Raw genomic sequence first — 18,871 nt, 5'->3', positions numbered from 1 at the left:
CCTCCTCGCCTACGTCCCACTTACAGGCAGGAAGTGACTTCACCTCTACAAGCTCCAGGCAGTGCTTATATACAGTGGGCATAGGAGGAGGAGGAGCTACTAACCATGGCTCTCTGCAATGAGGCACATTTAGGGAAGGGACCCACCTCTCCAGCTTGCTCGCGGACTAAATCCTCACAGATGCCATGGACACAGCGTGTCACAGAACCCCCTTCACAGTCATTGTATTTGGAGGCACACTGCGGTCCGTACGTCTCAGGTGGGCAGTGACAACTGTTGGTTACACAAGAGCACAGTGTAAGGGCTTGTGCTTTGGGGGCAGTGCCTGTCTCTTAATATCAGTGAGGAAAATAATTCAAATTACAAATCAACGATGTTAACATGGAATCGTAAGCCAGAAATGCAAATTTACTGACTGGAGTCTTGGGAGAAAATCGCTCTGCTCTGCTCCGAGTGGTGGATTGAGTAAATACAATGTTAGAGAATCACAACTTATCACCTGGTAAGCCTAGCACTATAAATTCTTGTGTTATCAGGTCATCAAACAGCATTTTCAAAGGTCAGATGTGTATCAGCCAAAGGTAATAGAGTTAGTTCAAGAAGGTAAAGGGAGAGATCAGCAAATCCATTCATCATCTGTCCAATTGGACCTGCCACGAAGCACAGGCAACGTGGGCTACACTGATAACTCCCAAATGCTCCCTAGGATTATATAACCCCACACGCAACCCAGTGTCCACACCCCACAGTCTATGATCGTTATTATTATATTACAAAGGGCAGTATGTCTTCTATCCGTAAAAAGTGTAGTTATATAATATAACACAGTGACATTCTTTCATAGGCACATTTGAATTTCCAACAAAATGTGGTAATTATTACATTATGCCGAAGCTAGCAGTGGGTGCTTTGTTACTAGAAGATTTTAGTCCAATAATAATCAAATAAGCAATGTTGTTTTAAACCCTTGTCATTGTTAAAGCTGCTTTAGCCTTATTTTTGCAGCTTAATGGGAATGTCTATGGTCTGAGTATGGGAGCTGGGGGAGGAGGAGGGAAGAGGAGTCCCAGGAGCCTAAGCCTATCCGCACGTGCCTGGGCACATATGATGAGAGGGAGGGCCAGGCCCAGAGGTTGCCAATTGCTGGACTCAAGCAGAATTGGCAAGAAAAGCTCTCATGGGGGAAATGACTAATGGTGCCAGCAGTCAGAGACAAGGAACAGGGAGCGCCTGCATGGCCAGGCCTCCCTCCCATGCCATTCTACAAAGGAGAAGAGCTCTTTTAACAAGACACAGTAAGGTACAAGGAGCTTAGTAATGTCCATGGATGACAATGTATGAATGACAGTGTGGGAAATTAGCATTTGGCTGTTTGAAAGGCATCAAGAACCAAACTCCAGGCACAGGATTCAGCTTGCCCGTGGTGGGCCCCAGAAGCAACTGCTGGGGTGGCAGCTTTTTGGCAGTTTCTAAGGAAGAGGAGAGCAATGAGTGTGACCAGAGATGGAGAGTAAGAATGCGGGGAACATCATCCATGCACTCATGTCGGGAGGCCAGACTTAGTAAATAAAAATACAGCATGCCCAATTAAATGTGAGTTTCCAATAAATGAATATTTTTTGGTATAAATATGTTCCATGCAACTTACAACATCAGTACATATTTACATAAAAGCTGCTTCATTAATACATGACATTTCTGAGCATTCCAAAGTTGCCTTTCTCATTAAGATAAAGCCATAGGAAAATAACCATAAATGATTAAACTTAAGGAGAAATTGAATTATCCATCGCCACCCATAGCCATTTATCTTCCCCTCATCTCTCTCTATTTTCCTTCTCACATTGTTTTCTTTCCTCTTTGTCCCCATCTTTACATAGAATATTTGTACAGACAATTTAATTAGACTCTTGAGGATTATGGAACTTTAAAACAGTTCAGACACATATTTAAGCATTTGATCCAGGAGGCTTCACTACTAACAGTTTATTTCGCCACCAGTCCCAACACCTGCCAAAAATGCTTGAGAATCTTTTTTTTATTTTTTTATTTATTTATTTATTTATTTATTTATTTATTTATTTATTTTTGAGATGAAGTCTCACTCTGTCACTTAGGCTGGAGTGCAGTGGCGTGATCTCAGCTCACTGCAACCTCTGCCTCCCAGGTTCAAGCAATTCTCCTGCTTCAGCCTCCCAAGTAGCTGGGACCACAAGTGTGTGCCACCACAGTTGGCTAATTTTTTATTTTTATTTTTTAGTAGAGATGGAGTTTCACCACATTGGCGAAGCCAACTGATTAATTACTGATTTAGCAGACGTCTCTTTGCTGGAAGTAGAGGCTGGTCTCGAACTCCTGACCTCAGGTGATCCACCCACCTTGGCTTCCCAAAGTGCGGGGATTACAGGCGTGAGCCACTGCGCCCTGCCGAAGAATTTTTAAACCAACTGTTACTAGCTTTCTATTTTCTATATCTGGGAGATCTGAGTGTTTGGGAACACCTGGGATAAGACTGCCTAGGTTTAAATTTTGGTCCTTCCTGTTAACTGTTCACCCATACAAAGTACTAACTCCCTCTGCCTCGGTTTCTTATGGAATAATACTGGTAATCTCTGTGAACTATGGTCATATTGCAGTCTAAAGGCATTCCCCTGTAGGAAGTGCTAAGAAGATTGTCTTTATTTTATCACTAAGTGCTTAACTATTGCAAAATGATGCAAGATTTGAGAGGAGATTCTGGTTCATGGACCTGCAGTTAAATCCTTTCTCTTTATTTCTCTCTTCCTTCATCCTTGCTATTATCACTGGGAGATGAGTAGGCATTAATCCTATTCTGTTATCTAAATAGCTACAAAGTACACTTCTTTCATTTAAGTTTAGATGATGTGAGAAGACAGAGAAAGGGAGGAAGAAAGTCAAGTAAACCATAGGATTCCTTGAAATGATCCTCCAAGACAAGTATTATTAATCCCATTTTACAGACTAACATTTCCCAAAACCACAAAATAAGTAATTGGCAGAAGATAATTAGACACTTAGGTCTACTTGACTCCTGCACCACTGTTTCTGCATGTTACATTCCTACATTCTGGTAAGTAGAGTTATATGAAGATGCTGCATTTTTATGCACCGTTTTGTTTTGTTTTGTTTTGAGACAGGGTCTTGTGCCCAGGCTGGAGTGCAGTGGTGCGATCTCGGCTCACTGCAACATCTGCCTCCCAGGTTCAAGCGATCTTCCCACCTCTGCCTCTCAAGTAGCTGGGACTACAGATGCATGCCAGCATGTCAGCTAAGTTTTGTATTTTTTGGTAGAGACAGAGTTTCACCATGTTAGCAAGGCTGGTCTTGAACTCCTGACATCAGGTGATCCACCCGCCTCGGCTTCCCAAAATGCTGGGATTACAGGCGTGAGCTACCGTGCCCAGCCTTATGTGCCTTGTTAACATAACAGGGTTTACAGGCAAAATATACTCTCAAATGTCTTGATATGGCCTTTAAAAAATGAACAATTACTTAGATACCTCCCTAAGTGAAAATAAAAGCCATATATTGTATTTTTAAAACGAACTTACAACTATCCCTGCTATAGTTATTAGTTACTGATTTAGCAGAAATGTCTTTTCTAATGACCTTTTATTACCGACTTGCTTCCAGCAGAACAAAGCTAGGCTTTTCTTTGAAAACACTGCAAGTGCATTTTGGCAATTGAGAAGAGGTTTAACACACTTTGATAGTCACAGTTTAACTTGTGTTGAGTCCATGGTTCAATACTAATTTTACTGACGGACTGAAAAAGGTAATAAGTTTAATACCTAACTACCACCTGAGCTAAAACCAGATTATCCTCATTTTTTAAGCCCCGTATGATGTAAAATCTACCAGTGATATGAATGGAAATAAATGAAATAAAATTTACTAATCATCACGTTTCTGGAAAACCAGACAAACTCAACTTTTTGTTTTTCTGGAAAGCCTTCTAGATCTGAGCCCTAAATGTACAACACACACCATCCATGCATGGCAAGTTCAGATCCTAAGGGCTGTGTTAAATCCAAAGTAAGCAGGGGAGGCCAGGCGTGGTAGCTCACACCTGTAATCCCAGCAGTATGGGAGGCTGAGACGGGCAGATCACCTGAGATCAGGAATTTGAGACCAGCCTGGCCAACATGGTGAAACCCTGTCTCTGCTAAAAATACAAAACTTAGCCAGATGTGGTGTCAGGTGCCTGTAATCCCAGCGACTCAGGCCACTGAGGTAGGAGAATCGTTTGTCCCTAGTAGGCGGAGGTTGCAGCCATTGCACTCCAGCCTGGGTGACAAAACGCGACTCCGTCTCAAAAACAAACAAACAAAAACAAACAATACAAAACAAAGTAAGCAGGGAAACAATAAGAATCAAGTTTTCAGAACAAAGAGGCAGTAACAGCATAGAGAAGTCATGAAACATCATTGTGTTAGTTGTCTGAAGCTCTGGGTCTAGACCTCAAGCCAAAAGAATCAGTGGAAACAGAAAATGATGTTTCTTGTGCTATAATCATTGTTCTAAAAAAGAATTTCTACCAGAAGTTTACCTATGAAACAGGTATGAAACAGGGCTTCCCATGAATGAGTATTTGCACCTTTTCAGAGGTCTTTACAATGGCAAAGTATTAATCCAGTTAAAGACTCCTTTTTCCGTCCAAATAAAAGAGCTCAAAGAGTTAAAGCAACTGAAGGAGGTTCAAACTCCAAAGTGAACTTCGATGGCATGACTACATTTTTGCAGGTCCAGATGATTCTGAGGCTCAAGTTTTCTTTTAGCTGATGTGTGTTGAAGTTTCCCAAAGGGTTTTCTAGCCTCAGTGAAATTCCTGATTAACAAGGATTTAACCTCACATAATTAACAGAACTCAAGAAAGTATCTAAATGTCCACTTGTTTCATTACACGTGGATTACACAAAGCAATAATTGAATCTTAGGCTCATGCACCTTTTTTTATTTTCTTGTATTCCCTCAAAAAGTCTCCAACATATGCCTGAATTAGGGGACTTAAAGTGTAGATAATGAAATGGGATTCATGGGGTTTCAGAAACTATTCCCTTACCAAGAGAAAGAAACCTGATTTAAATGCTGTGTTCTCTAATGTCCTCCAATAAATCTATGAAGGGCAGAGACTAGGAATCAAGATCATTTCAAAGCCATCCACACATCATCAGTTCTTCTGCATTCTTGCTGTCCTTTACAAAAGAGTGCAAGACAGAATTTGGTACTGCTTTTGCAAAGTTGAATCTGTCATTTAGAAATGCAGCTTTCAACAAATAAACGGTTCCTTCCCTCCCAGCTCTCATTCCATCATATGTATGTGTCTGGATAAAGAACTCTAACCTCTGACATGCTGCAAAGAGTGGTGAATAGTAAAAGGGTTTTTGTTTTGTTTTTAATTTTGCAGGGGGAAAAAAAATAATATGCTGAAAACAGCAACAGCAACAACTTTCGCTTGTTCTATGGATCTCATCGCAGTTTGCCGATACTTGTCTCTCTATTGGCCCACAAGACTCCAAAAGACAGTGACGATAAAGGAAGACCAGGAGTGAAATCTAACCTCCATGACATTCCTAGATATCAGGAAAGTCAGAAAGCAGAAGTTCTAGAAGCCTGGACATTTGCCACCGATACCTCTACATAGCAATCCTCTTTGATAAATGCCCATAAACGGAAATCAGGAGACAATGGCTTCAAGGAAATGAAAGACTAGACTGCATTTTGCTTCCAACCCAAGCCTAACAAAAGCAGGGAAAAGAGGCTTCATTTAAATGAGTAACGGAGTCCTGGAAGCAAAAAGCTCTTTAATAACATAATACTAAATTTAAGTCAGAAGTGGTTAATTTTAGTTTTGCATAATGATTGAACTCATAGACGTATCTAATAGAAGTCTGAATGATTTGAGTTTACAACCTGGAATGAGTAAAAGTTTTAAAGATCAGATCAAAAAACAAAAGTATCAAATAAAAAGAGAAGGCATGTGACTGCATTTTTAGGAGTGTGCGTTAAGAACAGCAATGGTTTAACAAACAAAATTACTGCACTCATTTTTGCTGGAAAGACTAGAATGGATGTTGTTAGGAGGAAATTGAAGAACAAGATAGCGGAGACACCAGTGAGAGAGCAAATAATTGCTCTTTAATCCAGTGAGATTCTACTCCAGAGAATTGAAAGGATTTGTTCATTCTAAAACAGAATTTATTTATTAATCTTTTAAAAATCACACAGTAAAAGAGACCAACCAAACTACGAGGAAAAACAATGTCTAATTTAAAAGGTGACTTTAAAGAACGGTACAAAAGTAAGTTTGCCATTGATCTGCCCTAAATTTTTGGACTTCATTATTAGAAACACAATGTGTGTGTCCCCAGCAAAGCTTTGATGACAGATATCCCTAGAGCATGATGGGAACACAGAGGCCCTGAGATGCCTCACTCCGCTTAATAAGGGAAGGGAAGGTTTCCTGCAGAAAGTGATGCCTGAGCTGAGCAGGAGAAGTCTGTGGATAAGTCACTTGACAGAATAAATCAGAAGAGAAGATAGAGCTGTAATGATGACTGTGGTCAGAGAGAGTTACTTCATTCATTGAACCTCAGTTTCATCTTTGACCTTGTTATGGTCACATTTTGACATAGCATTGAAGAAAGCTCTCCTTACTCAAAACTACGAGCTTGCTAATACATGGAACGAGTACAGCGGGGTGCACTGGTGTGGTGGGATGTCCCCTTTTCTACTTGAGGCCATTCAATGGCTCCCGTTCGATGCTCTGGCTCTTCCTAAGGCTTCAGCTCCTCTTGTACCAGGCCATGCTTACTCTCTGTGCCAATCACGGCAGCCTTCTTCCAGTTCCTTGGGGATGTTAGAGCAAGGATTTCTTCACGGGGTGAGAGTAAAGGACTCATGAGCTTTGCTTCAATTAAGTAAAAATAGCTATGTAGACATTAAGTAAGAGCTAAACATTTCCTCATGGAGTATCAATTTTTGCTGGAATAGAGATAATTAGTTTAGGATGCTCTTAATTATGGGACGTTTTAGGCCTTCAAAAATATACCTGATATTTATCAAAAAAAAAAAAAAGGTTACCTGTAACTTCCCATTGTATTAACACATGTGCCTCCATTCTGGCAGTTCAAGGGTGTTCCTGAGTAAATCTCACATTCGTTAACATCAGCTGAGCAGAGAGGACCCTGTGATCATATAAGGAACAAAGTCAGGTGCCAAAGGTCAGAGAGGTATCTGGGGCCAACATTCACATGATATGTTTAAGGATTTATACATGGACAGTAAATAAGTCCTCAGTAAAGCCAAATATAATAAATACTAATATTAATCCCTGGCTATTCTTCCTCTGGAACTCAGATTTCACCTAATAGAACCAAAGAGCTCTTCATAAGATCACAGCAGTCACAGGAGGAGAATCGTTATCTAAACATTATAGAATCCTCAGTTCACAGGGGTGCTATGTCTGGGAATACTTACTTTTTTTTTATGTGCATGCTGGGGACAGTTTCGCCATTATCAGGAAAAAAAAAAAGACCAAACATAGAAAACAACAAAATGTACATAGGTATGTCAAGATTTGTTTGGTACCGTCCAATGCTGAACGATTTAAATTAATGTTAACAGAAATACTGTGCTCTTCCAGGTAGTTATCCAATCACATGAACCTCTCCTTTCAATGGCTTTAGTATTCACTGTGTTATACAATCAAACTCACCACTGTTTGGATTTTAGCATACATGGTGTACTTCATTTTGATTCTGGAGGCCACAGAATCCTAGAAACTTCGGATGGAGAATTAAATATGCCTGATGATTCCAAGGAAACCACAGATGCTGACCCGCCATCATTCTTAACCAAAGAGCAAGTGACTCACCTTCCACTGTGGGGGACAGATACAAAAAAAGGAATCATGCAGATGGAGGCAGGTTCCTCCGTTCTGGCAAGGATTGCTGCTGCAAACCTTTTTGTCAACAGTCTGAAACAAAGACAGGACAGTCAATGAGATGACTTGCAGTCGGCAGCAGCAAAAGGCATGTTACCATGCAGGTGTGTACGTGGGATTACATTTAACTCTTAGTCAATGGGGGTCACCCTCCAGACTTTAAAGCCATTACTTATGATCTTCAAATCACCTCTCTTGTGAAAAAAAAGAAAGCGTTTCCTATTATCAATCTTGTTCCTATTCCTTAACTCTCAACATGCTTTTGACCATGGGTGGGATGAAGTCTGAGGGGAGAAGATTCTCACTTTGTCTTGGAAAAGTATTATTCCCCTGAGAAAGAGACCTCAGTGGACAAGAGTAAAGGTTCAAGTGTGAAAATAATAATGGATGTTCCCATTGCACAAAGAAAAGAAAATGGAGATTCCGGTTCATTTTCCTGTCATTCTTATCTTTGGTCCCTCCAGGTGAGCCTTTGAAACATTAGCATCTGCTGCTGCTGCCCCTCCTCCCATGGGTTAAGGTGACTGGACTCCTTCTGCTCCAAGTCCCTTTGTTTGAAATGTAGCCAGCTAAGACACAGCCTTCACCGTGGTGCTCACCTGACTGCTTTCAGCCCAGATCACAAACAAACCTACCTTTGTCTACCTCTACATCTACATAACCTGGGGAATCTGACCCTATGTCAGCTACCAGTTTCAATCTTCTAAGATTTTTATTGCCTTTGGGTGCAGAGAAAACTTTTTTTTTTCTTTTTCTGATTTTTTTTTTTTTTTTTTTTTTGAGACTAAGTCTCGCTCTGTTGCCCAGGCTGGAGTGTAGTGGCGCAATCTCCGCTCACTGCAAGCTCCGCCTCCCGGGTTCACATCATTCTCCTGCCTCAGCCTCCCAAGTAGCTGGGACTACAGGCGCCTGTCACCACACCCGGCTAATTTTTTGTATTTTTAGTAGAGACGGGGTTTCACCGTGTTAGCCAGGATGGTCTCGATCTCCTGACTTCGTGATCTGCCCGCCTCAGCCTCCCAAAGTGCTGGGATCACAGGCGTGAGCCACCGCGCCCGGCCAGAGAAAACATCTTTAGAGGGAACAGTTGATTATGTAATGATAGCCATTTTATGAATTTCACTCACAGTCCAATTGTCTGGGTTTTTTGCTGTTGTTGTTGTTGTTTTGTTTGTTTGTTTGTTTTGAGATGGAGCCTGGGTCTGTCACCCAGGCTGGAGTGCAGTAGTATGATCTCGGCTCACTGCAACCTCTACCTCCCGGGTTGAAGCAATTCTCGTGCCTCAGCCTCCTCAGTAGCTGGGACTACAGGCATGTCCCACTACACCCGGCTAATTTTTGTACTTTTAGTAGAGACAGGGTTTCACCATGTTGACCAGGCTGGTCTCAAACTCCTGACCTCACATGATCCACCTGCCTTGGCCTCCTGAAGTGCTGGGATTACAGGCATGAGCCACCGTACACAACCTAATCCTCTGCTTTTAAAAACTTAAAATAGGGGCAAACTGTTCATTACATTTCATATACATATATACACACACACACATATATATTACATATGTGTCTATAGGCACACACATACACATACAAACACAACATACTATATATATAGTGACTCACAAAGAAAATTCCATCTGTTTCCTTCATTTTACAGATGAAATAGAAAGCCAAAGGAGAGCCAACTCAATACCATTTTTTGCAAAGCACATTCCTTCTCCACTTTGGTCATCAATTAGATGACCATACATCTGGGGGTCTCTTCATGAACCTGTTTTATTCCATTGTTCTATTATTCTCTTTGTGCTAGCACAATTGGCTCTGTCCATCATAGAATGCTCTTTAGAACATTAACCACAAACTCATTGAAAGGTTTTCTGTTGGACAAAAGCAACACTGTCTGGGGACTAAAAATTTAAAAGCCTAAAGGGGCCCAGTAGAAAATGAAATCAGCAGTCAGGAGGAAGACAATAGGGAGTGGTGGGGACTGTGGTGGCCAGAGAGCACTTACCCTATCCAAAGGCACAAAGGCATTCACATTTGAAAATCACTCAATGTTCCTCCTGAGGGATGGGGGTAGGAGGACCAGCTGAGCATGGCCTCTAGTCTTTGACCTTTGGCTAAAATAATGAAGCCCTCCAGGAGACAAAACTTGAGTGCAGTGTCATGGTCCACAGCACTATTCTTTACTCATTTTCTTTCACTCAACTACTCTCTAAAAAATGACAGTTGAGGGGTCAATGTATTATCTAAGTGGAGAAAAGGAATACACGAACTTGTTCATCAAATGACAAAAAGGTTTGCAGCGGCAATCCTTGCCGGAACGGTGGAACCTGCCTCAATCTGTATGAGTCCTTTTTTTATATCTGTCCTTCACAGTGGGACAGATCAAACTTAAAAGTAGAGGGAAATGCTTGAAGTATGAGCAAAACAGATGAAAAATATTTGTGCTGACATTCTTATGCTGGAATCCCCAGGCTTTTATGCAAAATTTTAAATATGAAGAGATTCTGTACATTTCTCTGCATAGAAGGTTATGGCTTCCATGAAAGTCTTAAAAAGGCCAGCTTCCTACAAAAGGGGTAAGAAGCCTCAGTTTACAGAGATCAGTCTCCAAGTTTGTAGTACAGTTATAGAATGCTTTCTCTAAGAAACTGTTCAAGTTTAATTACCAGCAAATGTAGTGTTAAGAAAATTTGGAATATTTTGTGATACACCTAGACTTCTGAGCTTAGTGTCAGAGACGATGCTTGCTTTCCAAGCCCCAGTCCCTGATGGGAGAATCAGCAAGTTGGGAGATCACCAGCTGACCAAGCACAGCACACAGAGCTAAAGGGTGATGGTAAAGGATGTGGGCTGTGGGCTGCAAACTCAGGGTTAGAAGCCCTAACAGGCTCAGAGACCTCAGCCTTATCATTTCATCTGTCTTAGACTCAGCTCTGCGTCTGCATCCTGGGAAGCATATGCTGGGATGAGAAGTAAGTTATGGGAAAAAGCAAGTTTTTAATATTAATCATCCATTCACCCTTAAAATAAGAATAGTGGCTCTATTAATGATTCTAGTATGTTTTCTGTGAAAGATGTTGGATGTGTAGTAGGATGAGACCTACCTGCTGCAAGCCTTGGAATTTTCTGTCAAGATCCACCAGCTGCCATTGGGGAAGAAAAAGCTTCAGTTAGCTGGTTCAAAGGCATTGCACAGGTGATGTTACAGCCTTGACATATTGTCCTAATGCCCTCTGCTAGGGACACACTTTGCCTGTTCATTCCTGCTTTTATTGCCTTTTTCCTCTTCATTCCTCTCCCCTCAGGATTTTCTTCCTTCCTGTTCCGTCCTGTCACATAGATTTCTGGGGGTTTTTTTTTTAGCCTTTTTTTTTTTTTTTTTTTTTTAAGTACAACCCACTGTTAAGTTGACTGACTACTTCTCTGTACACAGTGACTATGGGAATGTTCATAAATGTCAGTGATACATCCATTTCACCAGTAAGAAGGTTGCTCTTAAAACTTCAGCAAGGCTTATTTTCTTTCTTTCTTTCTTTCGTTTGTTCTTTCTTTCTTTCTTTCTTTCTTTTTCTTTCCTTCCTTCCTTCCTTCTCTCTCTCTCTCTCTCTCTCTCTCTCTCTCTCTCTCTCTTTCTTTTCTTTGGCAAGGTCCTGCCCTGTTGCCCAGGCTGGAGCACAGTGGCATGATCATAGCTCACTGCAGCCTCAACCTCCCTGGTTCAAGCCATCCTCCCACTTCAGCCTCCCAAGTAGCTGTGAGTACAGGCTCATGCCACCATGCCCAGCTAATTTTTTTTTTTTTTTTTGGTAGAGACAGGGTCTCACTATGTTGCCCAGGCTGGTCTCAAACTCCTGGGCTCAAGCAATCCTTCCTCTGTGGCCTCCCAAATCGCTGGGATTATGGCAGTTTTTGATATTAATTATCCATTCACTTGCAGTGAGCCACTGTGCCTGGCCCAAGGCCTACTTCTGCAACCAGTGCTTGCACAGCATTTCCTGCCTTCTGCCCATCACTTCTACAGCCTCCATTAGAGCTGCGCCATTTAACCAAACAGTGTGGTAGTTACATGCTAAATCTCTAAAGAGCACGCAAAATTGGCATATCCCCTACAAAACGGTTACTTATAACATTGAATTAGGGAGAACTCATCAGTTCTTACGATGTGGATGTCAGACTTACCTTGGAATCAAGCTGATAGATTTGACTAGATATATTTTGAGGCAGACCAATTGCGCTCCCTTTTAACTCTATAATATCATCTTTGTTTTTCTGGATCTAATTTTAGAAAAAGAAGAAGAAATGAAGAGCACTAGTGAAAATATCATATTTATCTTACAGTAATATAATTAAAAACTTGAGTAGTATTCTACTTTAAGCACTAAGATCTTGCCTATTATTATAAAAACCAAAACAACACCACGTGTAATAAACACTGGGCTAAAATAGCCACAGCTTAATTCCACTTATCCTTTTCAGTAACAATAGATCAAGGTATTTTCCATTTGTATGTTTTCCTATAATACCAGTTTAGGGTGCTTATTAAGAAACCTGGCTTGGAAGCAGACTGTTTAGGTTTTAAGTCCTGGCTCAGCTATTTATCGCATGTCCTGGGCAAGTTACTTAACTGCTTCAGGGTTTCTCTACCTCTCATAAAACTAGGGTGACAATAAAGGCCACCTCATTGGACAGCTGTGAAGGTCAAATGAGATAACATCCATACACTGCTAAGCACAGTGGATGGCCCACAGTAAGCTCTGAATAATGCTGACTTCTAACATTATGGCTGAAATATGCAGTGATTCCTGGGAACTGAAAACACCCAGTAAGGCAGGAGAATAACTGGCCAGTTCTGTACTGTGGCAAAAGCAAATTGGTCACATCTCCACATATCCTTGGTCCCCTCCTTCCTCATATGCCCTGTGGAGAGTTTCAGTTCTACCCTCCATGTCTTCTCTGGACTAGGGTGCACTGCCTGGCACAATGAGCTTCCTTCTTTTAGCACACTCCCTCTACCCACCATTAAGCCAGGCCATTGCCCTTTACAAGAACATGTCTGATGTCCAATTATGTTCTCTATGCTAAAGATTCAAGGTACACTAGGAAGGGGGAGGGAAGTTGAAGACAGGTTGATTAATGAGTACAATATATAGTAAGATAGAAGAAATAAGATCCAGTGTTTGACAGGCCAGTAGGCTGACTATAGTTAACATTAATCTATTGTACATTTCAAAATTGCTAGAAGAAAACAATTCATATGTTCTTAGCATAAAGAAAAGGTAAATATTTAAGGTGATGGATATCCCAATTACCCTGATTTGAACTTTACACGTTATAGGAATGTATCAAATTATCACATGCACCCGAAAATATGTGCATCTACTACATATTAATAAAAAATAATAATTAGAAAAGATTCCAGGTACAGATTAATCTAGACTTGTTCAATTAAGTGATCATATATGGATATACAAAAACGACTTCAAAATATTTCCAGGGTATTACCTGATGTAAACATTCGCCAAGGTCTTCTTCATTTAATTTAATTTTTCCCAGGGATCCGGTTCTAAACTCAATGTTTTGGGCAGACCCCGTAAGAAACACCAAATTTCCCCTCTCTGTAGCCATTCGAGGCCTATATAATTCAAACCAGAGAATGCATCAGTAACTAGCAGGTACAATTTTTAAACCAAAATAACAAAGTTTCTTACTGAATAACTACAGGCCAAATACATCTTCACTGTTTGATCAACTCAACCCAACTGCCCCTGCTCATCTGCCATTTCTTTGTCTGCACATTTCTCGGAGATACCCCCTGGCAATTGCAAACAGATTATTTGCAAGACGACAGATAATAATTTGTGCATAGGAAGGCAATTTCATACCTCAGTCTAAATGTTTTTCCCTGTTTGCTTCTCAACATAATTTTCCTCAAGAAAAATTGCACCTTTGTTTATCTGGCTATTTGGGAAAACTGGTGAGGAATTAGCCTAGTCCCTGAGTAGGAATGACCCATGTGTTTACTTACTGTTGGAGATTGGCGCTTCTTTTCTGTCTCTGCCGCTCAAGTCCTCCAGCTTCGCCATTTAATTCAGCAAAAGTCAATAAGGTAACCAAACTCCAAAGAAAAGGTAAAGACATGCTCATCACCAACCTCCCGGGTTGGCAGGTAAGAGTGAGGCCACTCCAACCAACTGAGTATGGGATTTTGGAGAACAGCAAACCAGGCAGGTGTACTTTGAACCACGGAATATCCTGTAACTATTCAGTTTTTCCTTCTTTGCCCTAGAAGGCTATGTTATTTTTTCTTCCAGAGGGATGTAAATGATCTTAGATCTTCAGTACTCTTCAACTTGTGAGAGGTCAAAATCTACCTTAAGTGATGCACAACTTAATCATTATCTATTTGACCTTTGAAACAGTAACAAGCAGCTTTGAAAACATCCAGGAAAACAACCTTTGCTTAAGAAGTAACTGTGTTTCAACAAAAGTAAACTGGTCATTATCTACACCTTTCTCTGCTCCCCTCCTTCCTTACCTCTCTTGCAGAGGAGTTCCAATTCTACCCAGTGCTAGGAAAACTAGATATCCACATGCAAAAGAAGTTGAAGTCTGGACTAGGAATGCACCCTAGTCCAGAGAAGGCATGGAGGGTAGAACTGAAACTCCTCCACAGGGGATGCAAGGAAGGAAGGGACCAAGGATATGTGGCGATGTGACCAGTTTGCATTTGCCACAGAACAGAATTGGCCAGTTATTCTCTTCATACCATACACAAAAATTAACTCAAAAAGTTCAAATATCTAAGTCTAAGAGCTAAAACTATAAATTAACTCACAATGGTTCAAAAACTCTAAAACTATAATATAAAACTCAGAAGAAAAGTAGAAAAAGTCATGACCTTGGATGTTGGATTTGGCAATGATTTATTGAGTATGATACCAAAAGCGTGGGCAAAAAAAGAAAAAAACAACAAAAATATATAAATTGGAATACATCAAAATTAAAAACGTTTGTGTATCAAAAAACACATCAACAGAGTGAAAAAGCAACTCACAGAATGGAAGAAAATATTTGCAAATCATATATATACAATAATGGGTTAATATCCAGAATGTGCAAAGAACTCCCACAACAACAGAAAACAAAAAAAACTCAATTCAAAAAAAAAAAAAAAAAAATGAGCAAAAAACCCAAAAAAACATTTCTCTGAAAAAAACAGAAAAATGGCAAAAAAAAAAAAAAAAAAAAGGCACATGAAAAGATGCTCAACATCAGTCATCACTAGGGAAATGCAAATCAAAGCCACAATGAGATACCACTTCACACCCATTAACATGGTCATTACTGAGAAAACAAAAAATAACTAATGTTGGTGAGGATGCAGAGAAACTGGAACACTTGTGCACTATGGATGGGAATGTAAAGTGGTGGAGGTACTATGGAAAATGGTATAACAATGCCTCAAAACATAAAACACAGAAACACTATAAGATCTAGCAAGTTCACTTCCGGGTATATATCTAAAAGAACTGAAAGGAAAAAGTGAAAGAGATATTTGTACAGCCATGTTTACAGCAGCATTATTCACAATAGCCAGAAAAGGTGAAAGTAACGCAAGTGTCCATCAACAGATGAATGAATAAATGACATATGGTATATACACAAACGAAATATTATTCAGCCTTGAAAAAGTGAGAAATGTTGACACATGCTACGGCATGAACAAAACTGAAGACATTAAACTAAGAGAAATAAATCAGTTACATGAAAAAATACTATATGATTCCACTTACATGAGGTTTCTAGAATGCTAAAATTCAGAAAGACAGAAAGTAGAATAGTGGCCAGGGATTGGAGTAAGAAAGAATGGGAAACTACTGTTTAATGGGTACAGAGCTTCACTTTGGAAAGATAAAAAGAAGTTCTGATGATGGATAGTGGTGATGGTTGTAAAATATGAATATACTTATGCCACTGAGTTATACACTTAAAATGACTAAAATGGTAAATTTTATGTTATGTGTATTGTATAACAATCTTTAAATAATGAATCCATACTTAGGAAAATGGGACAGGAACTGCTTGCTATAGAAACTGTCTCAAGAAAAGAAAAAAATACTTTTTCACGTAGATTTGCTCCTTTCAAAAATTCAGAAAGACAATCTGATGAACTTTGAAGTGCCATCTAAAATCTTAAATAGTATCTCTAGAAAATTATCTTCTTAAATAAGGCTGTGCCATTTGATGTTATGGAGAAATGTAACACTGTTTTATACCTGTTCTATTCGGCCACTACCGTAGAACAAAAACAAAAATGGCTTGCAAGTAGCTATTTCCCTGAGCTGATATTGAGGTCAAGTGATGAGGGGTATTTTGAGGTTTTGTTGTTTGTTTAAAAAAAAAAAATAACAGATTTAATACAACAAATGGTATTTTGGGTTGAATACATGAGTTTAAAGTTACAGTAGTCCAAATCTGCTTTCTACCATGACACTATGCAGTCAAACCACATCATTCAATTTAGAAAACCAAACAGAACTAAAACTTTTCTAAATTTTCTAGGATCTAAGACATGAAAAACAGAAAGAAGACTTCAAGTTTGGGGTTTTGGTTCTAACTCCCAACATTCTTGGGCAGTGACCAAAAAAAAAAAAAAAAAAAGGGTAAGGCAGCAACAATACGTTTAAATAAAGAAAATACACTTTCTAAAAAGAAGAAAAGAAATTTCTCTCTAGAGTGATGGAACCAAGGGAGGAATAGGTCTGTTTTATCTACTGTTACAATGAGGTGATTTATCCCTATCTCATTATTATTAGTAACTGCTACAGTTTCAAGTTCTTGCTATGTGCCAGACATTGTATGGAGTAATTCATATATCATTTTGTCCTTAAAACAGATGAGGAAATAGTTGTTTAGAGATTCATTTTTATTCAGTGTCTCCACATCCTTACTATTCATTGCTATCTAACCCATTGGAATTTAATTGTATTTGGTTCCATCGAATCCATACTGAGAACATCTAATTTGTGCCAGATTCAGATTCAATGCTATGAATTGGGATATGGCGGTTACTAAAAGACATAGATTCTTGTCTTCAAAGGGCTTGAATTCTGGAGCAGGAAAACAGGAACAAAAGTAAAGAAAGATATTAACAGGGTAGTTCAAGTACTGATGAATGTTGAGGGAAATAAAAGAGGGTGACATGCCATAGAGTGATGGGGGTGGGGAGAAGTCACTCATATTTATTGTGAGTGGCCAGGACAGGCTTCTATGAGGAGACCACATCTAGGTTGTAACCTGAAAAATAGTGACACTTACTTGCCAAGATCTGTGAAGCCCCTTGTCTCAGCTCCAGGAATTTTTACTTTTCCTCATCCCTGTGGGACCTATGGATGGCTGTGGAATCCATTCCCACTTTCTACACTGTGCTGTACACCCTTCCAGCTGGATATATGGTTTGAGGACATGCAGCATTAATGTCCCCACTGACTCTATGCTGGGACTACAGAAACCACTTAGAGTGATGAAAATATTCTACATTTCGATTGTAAAATCAACTACTGATGCACTCAAACTTTCCATGAGCACACAGACAAAACTGAACTTGAGGGAGAGCTATAAAATCTCACTTCTAAGAAAAATCTCTAGGTAATTACCATTGCATTGGTTAATACCCATGCAGGCTCTTTCAGGACAAGCTTCTTTGTGTTTTACTTATTTTGTGTCTTACTTATGTAGGCTCTTTGAGGACAGGATCATTATGTATCATAGCATATAATACTTTACTTGCGATACTCAAATAGTCACTGCTTTTAAAAATTTTTTAAACCTTCCAAATTTCTTCTATATGTCTTTTATATCTGCTTCTTTCAGTCAACACAATGCTTTTATAATTCATCTGTGCTGTAGTGTATATCATCAATTGGTTCCCTTTTATTATCGAGTAGTATTTCATCATATGGTTATCCCATAGTTTGCTTCTCTACTCATCAGTTGATAAACATTTGAGTTATTTCCAGTTTGGGACTATTATAAATAAAGCTGCTATGAACATTCGTGAACAGGTCTTTGTGTGAACATAGGTGTCTCACTGTGATTTTAATTTATATTTCCCTAATGACCAAAGATGTTAGTTATCTTTTTATGTATAGTCACCATTTGTCTACCTTCTTTGGTGAACTGTCTGTTTAGATCTTTTGCCTATTTTTTAAAATTTCATTGCCTGTCTTTTATTGAATATAAGAGTTCATATATTCTACATACAAGAATTTTCAAATACATATTTTGCGAATATTTTTCTGCCAACCTGTGGCATGTCATTTTGTTTGCTTAAAAATATTTTTCAAGAACAACAATAAGTAAGACACAAAAGACTACTTCCTAAGTGATTCTATATTGTATGATTCCATATGAAAATCTTAAAAAGCCAAAACTACATTGATAGACAACAAATCAGAGGACAGGAATCAGGGAGGAGACTGATTGCAAGGAGGCATGAGAGAACATTTAAGGGTGATGAAAATGTTCTGTATCATGATTGTGGTGGTAGTTGCATGACTGTATAAATTTGTCAAAACTCATAAAGCTGTATACTTAAAATAGATAATCTTTGGTAGATGTAATTATAGCACAATAAAACTGATTAAAATTATTTCTCTTCTATATTTATAAATGTCTTCATATATCAGGATGATACAAAATATTAATTTGGTATTAAATTAAATGCCAAGAAAAGATGTCCAATAGCCTTTACATCAATAGAGATGAAATTTATCATAATAAATTTGTTTGAAAGCTTAACAACTTGGCATGGGGTGGAGGGAAAGCTTGACAATATGAAATTTTTGGCAAGTTTAGAATAGGATAAAATAGGCTGGGCTAGAATCTTCCAACCAAAAGGAC

At 39.2% G+C, this 18,871-nt stretch overlaps 1 protein-coding gene across 1 annotated transcript in view; it reads right to left on the bottom strand.

The window, feature by feature from the left end:
- Window positions 1-14,162, bottom strand: part of CUBN (cubilin) — a 308,780-nt gene extending 294,618 nt beyond the window's left edge. The window contains exons 1-7 of the mRNA XM_025396458.1: window positions 13,995-14,162; window positions 13,472-13,601; window positions 12,149-12,244; window positions 11,074-11,112; window positions 7,898-7,999; window positions 7,105-7,208; window positions 147-273 (exon numbers count right to left, since the gene is read on the bottom strand). Coding sequence (XP_025252243.1) covers window positions 147-273; window positions 7,105-7,208; window positions 7,898-7,999; window positions 11,074-11,112; window positions 12,149-12,244; window positions 13,472-13,601; window positions 13,995-14,113 — 717 coding nt within the window. The 5' untranslated portion in view covers window positions 14,114-14,162. The remainder of the gene's footprint in view (window positions 1-146; window positions 274-7,104; window positions 7,209-7,897; window positions 8,000-11,073; window positions 11,113-12,148; window positions 12,245-13,471; window positions 13,602-13,994) is intronic.
- Window positions 14,163-18,871: the final 4,709 nt, after the last annotated feature.

Source organism: Theropithecus gelada, chromosome 9 (genome assembly GCF_003255815.1).
Source record: "Theropithecus gelada isolate Dixy chromosome 9, Tgel_1.0, whole genome shotgun sequence".
In the NCBI taxonomy this organism is placed as follows: Eukaryota; Metazoa; Chordata; class Mammalia; order Primates; family Cercopithecidae; genus Theropithecus; species Theropithecus gelada.
The sequence above is the reverse complement of the archived record's forward strand: the minus strand, read 5'-3'. Positions and strand labels throughout refer to the sequence as shown.